Source organism: Cydia fagiglandana, chromosome 21 (genome assembly GCF_963556715.1).
Source record: "Cydia fagiglandana chromosome 21, ilCydFagi1.1, whole genome shotgun sequence".
Taxonomy (NCBI): domain Eukaryota; kingdom Metazoa; phylum Arthropoda; class Insecta; order Lepidoptera; family Tortricidae; genus Cydia; species Cydia fagiglandana.
Genome location: NC_085952.1, coordinates 10,083,936 through 10,100,406, shown reverse-complemented (window position 1 = coordinate 10,100,406; position 16,471 = coordinate 10,083,936). Strand labels below are relative to the sequence as shown.

Here is a 16,471-nt window from a genome sequence, read left to right as displayed (position 1 = left end):
TATTTTGTCTGTTGTCAAAAACAGTTTAAGGCACAGTATGTGTAAGTTACTCTATGGTTTACTAGCTAGCCTAGTGCTGCACTCTGGCGGCAGAACATTGCAGTAATACCCACTATTGACACAGAATAAGTAATCGTACTACCATACAGAAAGGAAACTTCTTACAAAACCGATGTTTGACAGCGAATCGTGCTGTCCCTTTCTAATAGAGCGACTATCCCTTTCGGCTATTTAGGGTCGTCAAAATCAAGCGATTATCTTATCTGTGGTCGTGCACGCAAAGGGACGTCAAGTTGTGTCAACCTTAATAATTGCTCGAAGCAATGCTGAGCCGAACGGAGCCGAGTTTGACCGAAGTCAGGAGTATCGCACCCCTGCTATTGGTCCGAACCCCGGCATTTATTTCTTGATTAAGGATGTATAGTTCATAGCTTTGTAACAGAGCCCGGCGGCTAATCCTATTGTCTATTGTTAAGTAAAACCGCACGTGCTACTTACCTGCAAAAAAGGGTCATACTTATTCTATTTGGCACCTGAGCGCGGGTTAGTCCAACGCTCAAAAAACCAGTGTAGGTGCGATAATGCGCCTTTGTTACGCATCTCGATGACACATTTTAGACTGGTTCTTTAGTGTTCGACTCACCGGCACTCGGTAACCGAAGTACGCAGGTTTTTATGCAGGTGGTTGTGGCGCGTGGCACGAGCGGTTTTACTTAACAATAGACAATAGGATTAGCTCGGGCTCTATTTGAAACCTACGAACTATACTTGTGTATTGAAACACACTTGTTTTGCAGGAAGTCTGTGGCGGACTCTACGGACAGCAGCGGCCGCGTGTCGTCGTCGGACACGTCGCCGGCACGCTCCGGCTCGCCGGCGCGCAGCCAGCAGGTACACTCACTATTATCATTCTCAACACCCTATAATTAGCTTCATTGTAATTGTGATTTATTGTGTAATCGATGTAAGCTATGTACAGCATATTATAGTTATTTGTTTTAACAAGGGGGCAAAGTTGTTGTTTAACTGCTCGTGCTAATATTGATACCCGAGCAAGCGAAAGATTCCAAAATTGAACCCTGAGCGTAGCGAGACCTGTAAAGTGTCTGGCAATATTTGACGAGAAAAAACTATGTTTCCAGTCGAGCCCCGGTAAGACGTTGGAGAAGAAGTCATCAATGGCCGACCTAGACGCGTTATCGGTGCCCGGCATCGGCGTCGCCAGGAAGAGTATCGCCGACCCCACCAGTGTGCAGCACGCTATCAACTCCAGGTACAAAACTTCTGAAAGAGTGGTATTCCATCTGTCCAATGTCATTGCGTCTCACTCTATTACTAAGCAAAATTGTGACGTTCCACGGCAAAAGGTACCTTATGGCGGCTGACGCTTACGTCACATAGCGCCGCAATAATATTGGAGCGGCGTTAATAATAGCGTAAGCGCCAACCGCCATAAGGTACCTTTACCCGTGGGACGTCACAATTTTGAAGCGCTGGTGGCCTAGCGGTAAGAGCGTGCGACTTGCAATCTGGAGGTCGCGGGTTCAAACCCCGGCTCGTACCAATGAGTTTTTCGGAACTTATGTACGAAATATCATTTGATATTTACCAGTCGCTTTTCGGTGAAGGAAAACATCGTGAGGAAACCGGACTAATCCCAATAAGGCCTAGTTTACCCTCTGGGTTGGAAGGTCAGGTGGCAGTCGCTTTCGTAAAACTGGTGCCTACGTCAAATCATGGGATTAGTTGTCAAGCGGACCCCAGGCTCCCATGAGCCGTGGCAGAATGCCGGGATAACGCGAGGAAGAAGAAGTAACTCTCTATTTCAAATTCTCTTTCGATTTTAGTAAATATTAAATAAACTGGTGCTTTTCGTCTATACTTCTATTCCACTTTTAACTCCTATTTGACACCACAGTCTGGTTAAAAGGTTACGAGGTCATTGCGGCCCATTTTGTATATTATTTCTTTATTTTTATGATTTTAACTCCCAATAAATTGGTTTTAAGGATTTTGAACAACTTGGGCGAAGACCGGGACGGGTAACTCGCATTGTACATTTGTCTGCGTGTTGTCATGTGCACCTCTTTGGCTATTTAGTGAATGAATTTAGTGAAATAGAAGAATGGAAAGAATGAGATACAGTTATCCCGCTTGCTCAAATGTCATGGATATTGTGAAAGTGTATTGTTAAAAAGTCCTTTTTGATATAGAGTAAAACCTGAATGAGTTTAAATTGAAACTCTGTATTGTAGAGGCCTAACGGAGCCGACATGTCTCATTGATAAAAATGTAATGTGTATGTGGCTTCTTTTAAAAATGTAAAATAAAAAAAGTCCTGAATTCATGAAACGTAACATAAATTAGAGTTATTTTGTGTGGATATTTCGTGTTCGTTGTTTTTTGAGTATGGTTATTAACTTAGAATTAATTATTTAACATTACATTATATGAATTTGAAACATTAGGCATGATGGAATATATCGATAATAGGTTGTAAACAACCTATATTAAAATATAGATGTACGAAAAGGCAAAAAGAAGTTCATGTTGCTCTAAAAAATCATATAAAATAGACAAATCACTCATCGCACGTTGAAACGTCATAGTTTGTTACTTTAATGATTGCTAATTATTTTAATTTTAAAGGCACACCAATTAAGCTCTGTTTTCCTAGGATAGCGGTGCCGTCATATAGCGGCCGTCTCAAAGTAATACAACTAAATATGGATAGTATATATGGATAGTATGGATAGTATGGTAGTGGAGTAGTATTTTGTATGAAGACGGCCGCTATATTGAGGGCACCGCTATCGTAGGAAAACAGAGCTTAACTGATTTTTGTTGTAACTAATAGCATCCTAATAGTCCTGCAGCGCTGGCTATATTTTGAGCCCTAACTTAAAGTAATATTAAAGTCAAATTTTTTTTCGCTTTCGAATGCTGTTTTAAGATGTTAATCTTACATTTTGTTTTGTGTCACAGATATTATTTGCTTTTTAAGTTATTTAATAATTTGTGGTAATTATTTTTATTTTGAATTATTTTGGAGAAAAGAATATTCGAGAGAAAACATGTAACCGTGTCGCATTTAGGATAGTTTTTTTAATGTGAAAACATAGTTTGTGTCAATTACGTCCATTGCAATCGGATACTATGTCATACTATTCAAAATGACTCAAAAAATAATTAAAGTTAAAATAAATTGCTGAAGTCGCATTTAATCGTATCAATATGTACATTACATGTTTTTGTGTCTTATTGAGGCACAGCTTCATAAGATTTTTGATAATTTTTGTTCTAACAGGCTATTACCATAACAAAAGAATATTAAGGTTACTAGAGTTCACACCTTATTAATATAAAAGGCGGGATAAATAAGAAATATGAATTTGTGTCAGTTTCATCCATTGCATAAACAAATAATACAAAAATAATGTTCGCGTTCATACGACGTTAGCGGGTGGCTCTTAACGGGCAACGCGGGCCGTGCACGGGGAGCGGGCGCGGCGGGCGCGGCGCGACCTTGGCGTGACGGCGGGTAAGGGCCTCTCTCTAAAAACCACATGTTTTCTTCGCCTGCGCGCCAAATTAACGCAACTTATGCAAAGTTATACTACTACAAAGAGAACTTATAGATATTGTACATTATGTCACCATTTAGCAAAATAACTGTAAGTGTGTAAGTAAGAAAGAGAATTAAGGTCTGTTTATATCTATACACATTGAGAATGTGAAATTCCTCTTTGACATTCGTTACGTAATGTTGATTAACAAATATGCGACATATCCATCCTGAGGGCCTACCGCGAACATCGCAATTCGCAAATTGCGGACATCTTTCTCTGTCACTTTTATTACGTCTAATTGGAGTAAAAGAGAAAGAGTTCGCAATTTACAAACTTTAGTGTTCACGGTTACGCATCATATACTTGTGACAATGACAGGGAAAGGGTACCACTTGAGTAAAATTTGCTTATTAATGCCGTGACTTGAGGTAACTTTCATTCTTTGATAAAAATATTACTTCTTGAACTTAATTTATATTAATGTTATTAATATTTTGATTTCTATATCTAATTATCTAATCAAGTCTAACTTCAATATATCTTAAGAGCCAACAGGAGTGGTCATTTCTCCATACAAACGTACTCCTCGTTTTCCTCTGTGGTTTTTGAATCTAGAGCAATGATTTTTTCAACACAGATTAATATTGTCAATATATGTGTCGGACCGTTTTGCTTTTTTTGATATTTTTGTTTTTTAAGGCGCTAGAGCCCTTTAAAAATGGCCAAAATGGCCTAATTGACTATGCCGCAATGAGAGGCGTGGCATTCAAAACTGATATCAATTAGCCAAAAAAGCAAAACGGTCCGACACAGATAATTTCATAATCATTTAGATTTCCAAATTTGGTTACGATTGGTTAAGTTTTGGAGGAGGAAACAGAGGAGTACGAAACCTCGATTTTTGAGATTTTTACGCAGGATTTTTCGCCTTGTCCTTATCGCACTACTTTTAGGTGCCGCTTCCGTTAGCGAGACGGGTATATTTACCTAAAATATTTAAGACTCAGCTCCTGTTTCGTCTTAATTATATGGACTAATAAATTTTAATATAAACATTTTTTTTTTCATGATAAACAGCACAAATCAGTCTTTCCATACTTAACGTAAATTATGCACATTATTTTTTTAATGTATTTTTTTGTACTTAGCATTTTTTTACAATAGATATTATTAATTACACGTATTGAGGTTATTTAAAGCCTGTTTATTCTTATGTTTTGAATACATTTACCTTAAATAATAATTACCAACACTTTTGATAGTTCAAGCTTCTTGGATAATACCTTTGGGTTCAATTGGCGTAAAGGACATTTTGGCGAAAATAAGTTATATGCACTACCGTAGCCTCAAAGGGCTTAACTGACAAAACGCGATTTCCCAGGAGAGCCAAAAATCAGTTTTGTTTTGAGAAAAAAATCAGACACTTTTGTTTGTATGAATTAGCTGATGCCTGTATGTGGCTTATTCCTAATTTTTTGAGGTCTTTTAAACTGATTTCTTGAATACAATGCTTATTTACGAAAATAGCATGTCCGTTACGCCAAAAACACGACTATTTTTAAAAAGGCGTCCCTTACGCCTCTTCTTTGCAATATTGGCAACTTGCATTTAGGGAACACTATACTTCTAGTACTATACTTTACATTTTTTTTCCGAAAAATTATAGAGATGTATTCACTGTCAAGTTTTCCCCATTTTTGTTATTTTGGATACTTAAACGTGGAAAAGGTCGTTTTCTTAGCCACAAAAACAATGTTTTTTTTTTATTTGTTTATATTACTTCAAGTATATTAATTTAATTTAATTTGGTAGGTGAGAAGAGATCTCTGCTAAAAACAATTGAAAACTGAAGGGGAAACATGTTGGGGCACATGGTACGTCACGATACTTACATAAACTCTATAATTGAAGGCAGAATAGAAGAACAGAGAGGCAGAGGAAGACCGAAACGTGCATATATTGACCAGGCCAAAGAGAAAATTAATGTAGTGACGTGACGCATCAGGAGCTCAAAACAGTGGCAGAGAAAAGAACGGAATGGCGAATACTCCACCGACAAGAGCTAGGCTACTATGAAGTATTTGAACAAATTAAATTGAAGTATTATTATTATACATTTACCCTCAATAATAATTACCAACAGTTTTGATAGTTCAAGCTTCTTTGATAATAATTAACTTTGGGTTCAATTGGCGTAAAGGACATTTTGGTGAAAATGAGTTATATCGACTACCGTAGGCTCAAAGGGCTTAACTGACAAAACGCGATTTTTCAGGAGAGCCAAAAAACAGTTTTGTTTGAGGAAAAAAATCAGACCTTTTTTGTTTGTTTGAATAAACTAATGCCTGTATGTGGCTTATTCCTAACTTTTTGAGGTCTTTTAAACTGATTTCTTGAACTTACAATACAATGCTTATAAACGAAAATAGCATGTCCGTTACGCCAAAAAACACGACTGTTTTTAAGAAAGGCGTCACTTACGTTTCTTCTTTATTGTTTATCTTATTAGAAAAACTGTTTTAGTACCATTTGGCGTAAATCCAATAATTTCGTTGCAATATTGCCAATATTGCTACTACTTGCATTTAGGGACCACTATACTTCTAAATACTTACTATAATTTACATTTTTGTTCCGAAAAAATATAGAGATGTAGTATTCACTGTTAAGTTTTTCCACATTTTTGTTATTTTGAATACTTAAACGTGGAAAAGGTCGTTTTCTTAGCCACTAAAACAATGTTCTATTTATTTGTTTAGGTATATTACTTCAATAGAATCACTGCTGTCCTACCATTGATGTATATATTGATATACAACAATTTCTAACAAATTAATTTAACTATAGAAAGTCTTCGAGCAACACGGAAGGGAGGCGGCATTCGCACTATTTCCCCTCTGCCGAGGTACAAGATTAGCGCGTCAATCTAATCTAGCGCGGGTAATAAAACTAGTTGCACTTGGATTTTTCACTAGACCGAGTCCAGACGCGCGCGTGAACACTGCTGCACAAAAATGCCTGTTTGCTCGGTTTTTTGCTATAAAAAGAGGTCGGGGACATCAAATTTACAAAAAGAAAGTGTTACATTTCACATGTAATATTTTTTTTACATATCATACGTTTAATTACATTTAAATACAATTATTATATTTTAGTCTCAAGTAGTTGTTGGATTTATCGATTTTGCTCGCTCAGTACAAATTGCGGATCGGTCGAGCGACAAATCCGACTTCTCATCTCTCAGAATACAATGACATACTTCAACGAAAATGTGTTAGTGTGCGTGTTGTGACACTAGTCACTCGTCCGTACACAAAAAGAGAACGAGGTTTGCAAGATTTGTCTTTGACGTGTGTCATTTTCTATGTATTCGTGTCGTCATTACAGAGGGCCTACCGCGAACCACGTTTGACGTGTTGCCTCCCTGTCACACTTACGTATGAATTTACAAGTGCCATAGAGAGGCAACACGTCGAACGTGGTTCGCGGTAGGGCCTCTGATTGGATTTTGTATGTAAGTGTGTGAGAAGTGCGACTGTGTGCACCTTCCCCCCGCGAAAAATGGCAGAAAGATTTGTACGGTGAGATATCGCTTGGGCCCCTCCCTTCCGACGTGTCGGAAGCCGGTGTTGCTCGAAGTAGAAAGTATTATGCGTTATTTCTGTTTGTAATGTTAATTAGATTATAAATTTTACTTTTACATACTAAAATACTATTAGGTACAATAGTAGTTTAGAAATTTTATATGCCTATACAGTAAAACTTAATGAATATGATCGCATATTTATGACATTACATTAGAGTAGAAAAAGGCCAGGATTTAAATGAAAACGTTAATTTAACTAAACAGTAACTTTCATAAGGGTAATCCTGTAAATTAGGGTTTAAACAAAAAAGTATTAATGATACGTTTTAATCAATAGGTATTACCAATGACCCAGTCACAAACAAAACTAAAAGTTATCAGTCTTACCTTAATTAAACGCCATAATTATCATTTGAATATAGTCATGTTCTATTATTTTCATAAATCTAATGAAAAAGTACCCACTAGTTCAGTTTAAATTGTCAAAATTTAGTAACCCTATAAATAAAGCAATGAGCACATGAGCAGGTAATGCAAGTACCTACTTAATAAAAAAATTCACAAGGAAAGTATAACTAGCTCATCCCACTTAAACACAAAAAAAAGCAAAAAAACAACAATTATAAACCCGAAATTATACATAGTATGGGGGCGTATCTCGTACATTGAATTATCTAACACTCGTGTAAACATCCATTAGTTGTGGGCGTAACGTACATTTAGCACTCAAAAAGCGCAAAGAGGCGTAACGGACAAAAAATTACCACATATTTATTTAATAAAATTTCAGATGCAAAAGACATCCACGCAAATCGTACACAAAGTTGGGAGTTACGCCAAAATGTCTCACAAATTTTTTTTGAATTGGCAGATACGGCCAAATGCGTTGGAAAATTGTGTTCAAGCATTGATTTTTCATAGTGCTTAGCGGACATTTTTTTCAAGTTATCGAGACGTTAAATAATACTATTCGATAGAAAAAAAAATACTGAGTATAACTGCATTTTCGCAATTTTGTCCCTTACGCCCTTTGAGCCTACGGTAGTCGTTATATACAGTTTTGTTCAGAATTCCAAGCGCTTTCGTTCGATATCTTTTAAAAAGTTGCCTTTACGACCCAATTTTTGCACTATGAGCTTGCAAAAACAGCTTATCTCAATGGTAAATTACCAGTTATAAATTAGAAATATGGATATTATCGTAAAGGTTACCGCTATAAATATTGTTGTAAATGACTTACATGTGTTTTGTCGTCCTTTAAGCCCTTCATTTGTCTTGATGATTTTTCATATCGTATCTCGTATGGTCAATATGGTCGTAAAGGACATATTATACTACATATTGATATTATTTTACTTGCCCTTTATTTTCGTCCCTTTTGCGGAGGAAACTGCGGGCTGCTGGGGTGCTGACGCGAAACAATTTGTGCGTGACATAGGCAAAAGGGAGAGGATCCCCACTCTGAATCTTTTCTGGTGCAGATGCTGTCCATAGCCATCCAGCGGGGTAATGTCGTGAGTATTATGGGCACTTTTGCACCGGAAGCGATAAAGAACGGGTTTAACTAATAGTTACTGTGTAATTATTTTTAAGATGTAAAATTCCTATGTATGAAAATTTTAATAAACAAAGTTCTTAGGATTTTAGATACTATACTATTATAACTCTAATCGGGATATACCTGGCATAATCCACTACCGTTTGATACATTTTTAAGCTTCGTAACAGTAAATTATGCTGAGAAAAGTTAACATGTGAACCGTGACTGGTAACTAATACACCCCGAATTTGGAATAAAATAGTCTGATAACGTCTCTTACGTCCCCCTAATAAACAAGATTCACTAAATTATCAAAAATTTCATGGGCGTAAAGGACATTCATAGTGTTTTTGACCAATTTTAAAGGAAATTAACTTCTTTCGTATATAATTTATAGATATGATTGCTAATTCAGGTTAAAGAGACTAACATGTTGAGTACTTTTCCAATACACATCAAAAACATAGCTCGATAAACCACAAAAATATATTATAAACATTTTAAAAAAATGCAGTTTTTCGCGTCTCCTGAAAAGTAGCATTTTGTCCTTTACGCCAATTGAACCAAAAGGTATCGTAATAATATATATTACTAAAATTAATAAAATCAGTCTTTATATTATGTATCAACTAGGTACATATTATAGTTGCACATGCAAGTGCAAATATTTTCATTGCATTCAATTCATGCTATGTTGTGGGGGGCGTGGCTAACGATAATCGCAAGCCAACATTTTTTCTCATAATTATACCAACCCGGTGGAGCCCGTAATATCACCAAAATAATTAAAACAATTATATTCTGCTCCTCAAACGAACATACTTTTTTTTTCAATAACTTTTATAATTTATGAAGTCTTGTATTCAATGTACATCATCATCATTATAATTGACGTTGCTTGCCAGGCTTTATACATCACAAAATTAGCAATACATTGCGTCTTAAAATAATCTTAAAAAGTGTTCTAAATATCGAATAAAAGTTATTTTTAAAAGTCGCTGATGTTGCATTCTCATTCAAAAGGTAGGGACCACTTTGTCGTTTACCATAAAGACGAAACTTTATTGTATCTTTATACAAATAACCTGTCAGAGAGTCCTTATGGCAAGGATAAAGTGGTACCTTTTGATTGCGAACTTCACAAATGTTGGTCAGTATGAGGAGCCTATGAAAAGATGCCTCCGAATGAAATAAATACACTGTAATGGCTCCTCTACACGATGGGCCAATGCCGGCCACTCCAAGGGACGCATTTATGCGTTAGAGGGAGCAAGTGATATTGCTATCTCATTCTACCGCATGGCTGCGTTCCTTGGAGTGGCCGGCGTTGGCCCATCGGATAGAGAAGCCATAATGTTCATCTAACAAGCACCCTACCCGCGTAGGTAGCCTTCCCCGCGTATGCAAAGTTTTATTTTTCCAAATAGTAAAAAACCGTGGTTGAAAATGACCCAAATTATGAATGTTGTCTCGATGTGGCATTATAATAATGTAGACGTAAACTTAATAACATGAATTTTTTTTTGTGGCAGATACTTGATTTTTATAAGAAAAAAAAATATTAAAAATAAAAGCGGTGGATGAATTTGACACACATTTGTTTGAATAACATATTATAATATCCTGTGAAGTACAACACTTCACTTACCGACTATAATTTTATTTTAGGCATTTTAGGTTCACTATTAGGTATTTATTAAATGTCATTATACCCGTGGATGAAAATGACACAAAATGCGTGTGTATGTCGGAAGCCACTTCGCTTTTACAGGGAAACAAAGAATTTCATCTCGAATATTGTTTTTACCGAATGCTGTTTAAAAAAAGAAATACCTAAATTTCTACCTAAGCAAATACCTAGGATGACACAAATTATTATTATTAGGTTTAGTATGTGGTCTGGAAACTATATGTAAAAAATAAGCAACATTAATAATCTTATAACTTCAAAAGTTATTGCTACCGGACTATAAGGCTCATGGTTATAGACTCTGTGCGGAAAGAGAAGAGTCGTGGCATACATGACATGCCACGACGCTTCTTTTTCCGCACAGAGTCTACCTATAGGACTTATTAAATTTAAATGATTTTAGAATAGGGACAGAGTTGCATTTGTTTTGTTCCATTCAATTTTCAAAAATCGACTCGTGTTTCATACACTGTGGACTCTAATTTCACTGACAAATTTTAGATTTTTTTCCTCGTACAGTTGGGCCTTAGGAGGCAAGTGATATTTTTGAATTATCGTACGGTTTGCGAGCATTACGTTTTAGCGTCACGTGTTTGTGTATTTTTTTAAATTCTTAGCTAAAACACATGATACATTGTAGGGTATCTGACGGCGAAGGCTCCCCGGCGCGGCGCAAGCTGGTCCGCAACCAGAGCGAGGGCTCGCCCAAGCCCAGCGACGTGTCCAGCGAGCTGCGCCGCCTCGTCGACCAGCCCGCCCGGCGCAGGAGCGAGTACGGGGCCATAGGAGACACGGCCTGCATGGGGGACCATAAGGTAACATGACACACTGTAGGGTAACTGAAACTATGTATTATCCTTCGCAAATCGCCTTGTATAGAACCCAAAACGAGGGTTCGCCCAAAGCTAGCGATGTGTCCAGAGAATCACAGTTATTCGTCGACCAGCCGGCGATACGGAGTAGCGAGTATGACGCTATAAGAGGCACGGCTTGTATGAGGGACCATAGAGTAAATTAGTCTAGTCAAAACGTAGCGAAACCTAGCGATGTATCCAGCGAGCTGCAGCAACTGGTCGACCACCAGGCCAGACATGGCTTGTATTGACCATAATGTACGGTAATATGTATGTTGTATAAATTAGGACTGATTTACTTAGACGGCGCGCGAACTCGCATGCGGGCTGTTGGTCATGTCCAATTCAACCGACCGATCAAAAACCGCAATGTAATGAAACTCGCATACGAGTTCTCGCATCGTCTAATTAAGCCCTTAGTCTAGTCAGAACTATTTATACAACATACAACTAGTCACTTAAAGAACCTTGTCGATTTAACTACCAGATACATCACTCAATAAGCTCAGTGTCATGAATCAAACTGATTTCCTTTACACGTATGATCGATCGATTTTCCTTATCGAATTGGCCTGACACACATAAATAAAAATTTGTTACCATTATGAATTCTAAATCCAACTTTTCTTCCACAGCCGATCTACCTGCGCGTGATGCTGCAAAGCGACCGAGGTACCTTAGCGTGCTGCGACCCCAAATTCCCCTGTCCACTTTGCCCCCGTTTCCCCTCAACCCTCTCCCTGCTACGGCCCCGTCTCACCCGGCTAGCTACAGACCCAGACTTGTACTATAGTAAAAAGAAATTAGACACAATTAGCACTAACTTAGAAGATATACCTGACGACTTGAAAGACTTGAAACGAACCAGAACTGGCTCCTTAGAAATCCTAAGGATACCAGATGTCGAAATCACAAGTGCCGGCTACAGTTCTTACGACGGCATTTTTGTAAACGATGTCGATAATACCTTACTTACTGTAAGACAATGCTTAGACCCATACACGCCAGAAAGTATAGATTCTCATACACCTAACATGGAAGCGGCATCTTCAGGGTCTGAAGACATGTCAAACGAAATCTCTGACGTTTTAGGCGATGTCAAAATCGATATACCTTATAATAAACTGACTAGAGACAGAAGTGTGTCTCCGACGCAGTTAAAAAGTCGTCTAGATAGACTTTTAAATGACGGGAAGTTAGCCAAAGTACCAGAGCTGCAGAGGCTTAATAGTAGGGATTCGTGCAAGTCGGTTGACAGTAAGAAAGGAGGGTTGTGTTGTTTAGCGTTGAAGTGTTACGGGTTTTGTAGGAAGCGGGCGCGCAAAGTTGACTGTAAATGTAGTGGACTGTGTTGCACTTGCTAGCTTTTATACGGCACAGATAACTGAAATACGTAGTCTAATTTTATTCATCGCTGCGTCTTACGTAAGCGAACAACTCGCGAACGCGACGCGGCGGGCCCAAGGCGTTCGCGTTCGCAACGAGATCGCTCACGTAGGACACTTCTATAGGTATCAAGGGATTGATTCACCCCGCGCCGCATCGCTTCGTTTCGCGTTCGCGTGTTGTTCGCCTACTACTACTAGTTTCTATAATATGTATTATACTACTACAGGGTAGAAATAATCACTATTGAAGGTACTTTTAGTTGTCTGTGCTTTTATTTAATTGTCCAGCAATAATTTATTTTAAAGCTTCAGCAAGAATGTAACAATTTTACGACTGCTTTGAACATAGAGCTGTTTTTAAATTTGCTTGACAATGTCGTATCTTGTCATGGCATTCATTTGCTTGACAATGTCTATCTTGTCATGGCATTAATTTGCTTGACAATGTCGTATCTTGTCATGGCATTAATTTGAATACATTTCCGTTAATGTCTGCTAATATTGTCAACTAATCTAATTTAACTCTTAAAGTTACCTTATTTGAACTGAACCTTATTTCACCAACTTGACAATTTGTCATTGTCATGTCACAATTATCACTTGACAATGACAATCATTGTATACATGTCTCAATGTCAAATGACAATTGTTTTGTTGGAAAAATAAGAGCCTAATTTGTGTTGCACTTGTTTTTGACAAGAATTATTAAATTGAATGACCATTTTGGTGTTGACTGCATTTAACAGTGTTTTAAATATTTTTTACTTTAGACGTTTTAATACAGTAATTATGCAGTGTTGTTTGCTTGCAATTGACCGTATATAATCAATTGTTCGACTTATTTTCTACTTATCTTTAAAAAAATATATCTTATTGAATATTTTGGACTTTTGAGGAAAACTTGGTTAAATATCATTGGTGGGATGATTTTTTTAGTAATTTTAAATACATACACGACGATCTTTTTGATTAAAAGGACACTTCATAATATTTTAACTCCTAACCGGGAATGTGTCCTATAGTCATACTTATACATGAAAATAGATTTTTATATAATGACATTTAAGAAGTCTCCAAATCACAAAATGTGTTGAGAATATGAACTGTTATAATAAAGTAGGTTAAGTCTGCCGTAAAACAGATATTTAATTTCATTAAAGATCTTATGTTAAGCGTCAACCGTATACGGTTGCTATGACCAAATAAATGGTATTTCTACCATTACATCGACATTTTAAGACGTTTTGTTTATCTATTGAATTATTAGTGTATATGGCTTTTTATTACCGTTATTCTTTTTTATTATTTAAGAGATGGCTAATGGTAAACAAATATTTAGTCTCTGCATGTGTGGTTTAAACCGCATGCACTGCATATTAGTAAATTAATATTTTAATTTGTACGTATAGTAATGTATTCAGTTTCTAAAAAATATCTGAGAGTAGAAAATAGGAGTCAAAGAATTAGTTTGCCGTTAAAATATTAATCTCAATAACATTCTAATAGCTTATGAATACATAATTATACTTGACAATTGTCATCTGACAATCAGTCAATCACAGTTAGAGTCAGACCAAGAAAAGTCTGAGGCGGATTTGATAGCCCACGCAGTGCAAGTGTTCTTTTAAACGTCAAACTTCTATGAAATTACGAACTATATTAATTATGATTGTATAAATAACACTTGCACTGGGTGGGTTATCAAATCCGCTGCAGACTTTTCTTGGTCTAACTCTAGCCGTACAGTCAACTATCTAGTTGAAGACTGGCGAACTTCTATTTTCACGGCTTAAATTTTCTTTGTATTTACTAAGCTTACTCTCTGATATTATTTATAAGATCTTGTATAACGAGGTGGTTAACTAGGTTTCAATGCAGTTATAAACTAGTCGGGCACAGTTGACACTGACTGTTGTAAACATTTGATGCAATTTAAAATAAGATTTTAACATCAGCTGTGCTATTAATTTTAAATTAATTAAATTAAAATACCAAATGGTTTTAAGTCTAGTCGAACTGCTCAAGCGGACTTAAGGGCTTATTTATGAACATACGAAAATACCTCGGAATTTAAATTATTAAACGGCAATTTTTGTTTGGTAAAGACGAATTTATAGTAAAAATCTGAACCTCTATACCAGCGGTTCTCAAACTTTTTTGGTGACGGAACCCTTTTGGAAAGCGAAATATTTGACGGAACCCCAAATTAAAAATTTTCGTTCGTCACTGTGGACCAGATAATATACTTATAGAAGTGCTGGTTTTTTTCTTATTATTACAAGTATTTTCGCGGAACCCCAACAGAGGCTTTGCCCCTAGGGTTCCCAGGGTTCCGCGGAACACACTTTGAGAATGGCTGCTCTATACAAACTAGCTATCCAAAAAAAGAACTGTAGGTGGCGTTAATTTAGAAAAATATTTAACACATAATTATGGAGCTTTGACCCATATATTATGTTGTAATACAAGTGAAATATGACGTAATAATTGATATATTAGGAAGGTATATAATAATACATTTGACCCTAAAATAACGCGCTATCCTCTACTATAATAAGATATGTGGTCTGGATGTAAGCAATGTTGCTATTAATTCGTCTTTGGTTTTATTCATATTATTGGTAGATAGGTATATTAAAACTTAATGTTATGTCAGGCACATATCACTTATTAAGGTTTTTTTGCAATAATCTCAATGCAAGGTAGTTTGTAGTGACATATGACGAACAACTAATTATTATATTGCGTTTCCAAGAAATATTAAAATTAAAGTAAATTCTTAAATCATTTTATTTATTGACCTGTTCGTTATAGGATAAGCGCCACTTGAACCATCCCACTAGCCCGGGTTTAAGTGGTTAAACCGTTAATTCAGTGTCAAATTGTACTGGTAACCATGGTAACTCAGGCATTATAAATGTATTCGTATACCTAGTACAGATTTAAGTGATACTTTCTTGTTACCTATTTCTTGGAAAGTGCAATCTGTGTGTGCTTTTAATTTAATAAAATATCAGTCAGTAATTTATAAATGTCGTACACAAATATTCAACAATCTGCATGTTTGTTAGGCGTATGTATGAAGCACTGGAAAATGTACCTTATAAGCTAAGACACTCGGTGCTAATTCTACTGTAATTTTAATAAACATTCCGCACTGAATTTTGTTTTTATATTTTTCCTTAATTATTATGTAGAAAATTGTGTTACGACGCATTTCTTTCTTGAATATAATTTCATTGTTTAATTTTTCATAAATTTTATTTTTATGAAATTGTCTTATAATAATTATTGACATAGAGTTACGCATGCTTTAAACATGCTTTCAAGTGACTTATTTTCTAGTTATTTAAATAGAATAGGTTATCAAAATCCACAAGCACTTGTCGAATGAATAATTTTATGCCTCCTATTTCACAAACTTGACAATTGTCATCTGACAATTCGCTAAGATATCGATGTGTACAACGATTTGTCAGCAACAGGTGACAATTGTCAATTTGGTGAAATTAGGGTCTGAGCGTCAAAAATGTAGAACGTTTAATAAGTCAATTAATTGAAACTAATACTTGGCTAGATCGTTGTGTGCATGATTGTGTGTTGAAAGTGAAATTGTGTTTTCATTCATTTGTGCACAGTTTTGGTGTTGTTCCCAGTTCACGTAGACGTTGCGCACCTGTAGCTTTGCTTGTAAGTAATTTTTGTTTTTATTTCTTTGATCTAAATACTAAATACGTCTTATGGGTGTTTTCGTTTAAGATTGTACCTTATTTTCCGGGTAATTAACAGCCGTCAGCTGTCACACTAGTGACGATTTCTGTCAACGCTTAAGTATCGTCAAACT

The 16,471-nt window shown here is 36.3% G+C and overlaps 2 protein-coding genes across 2 annotated transcripts in view; both read left to right on the top strand.

Moving 5' to 3' along the window:
- The window catches only part of LOC134675047 (uncharacterized), a 47,149-nt gene extending 31,360 nt beyond the window's left edge, over nt 1–15,789 (top strand). Inside the window, exons 9-12 of the mRNA XM_063533192.1 lie at nt 798–891; nt 1,143–1,273; nt 11,026–11,200; nt 11,875–15,789. Coding sequence (XP_063389262.1) covers nt 798–891; nt 1,143–1,273; nt 11,026–11,200; nt 11,875–12,603 — 1,129 coding nt within the window. The 3' untranslated portion in view covers nt 12,604–15,789. The remainder of the gene's footprint in view (nt 1–797; nt 892–1,142; nt 1,274–11,025; nt 11,201–11,874) is intronic.
- The window catches only part of LOC134674969 (cytochrome P450 4C1-like), a 34,315-nt gene continuing 31,784 nt past the window's right edge, over nt 13,941–16,471 (top strand). The window contains exon 1 of the mRNA XM_063533113.1: nt 13,941–13,950. Within this exon, the coding sequence (XP_063389183.1) occupies nt 13,941–13,950 (10 nt within the window). The remainder of the gene's footprint in view (nt 13,951–16,471) is intronic.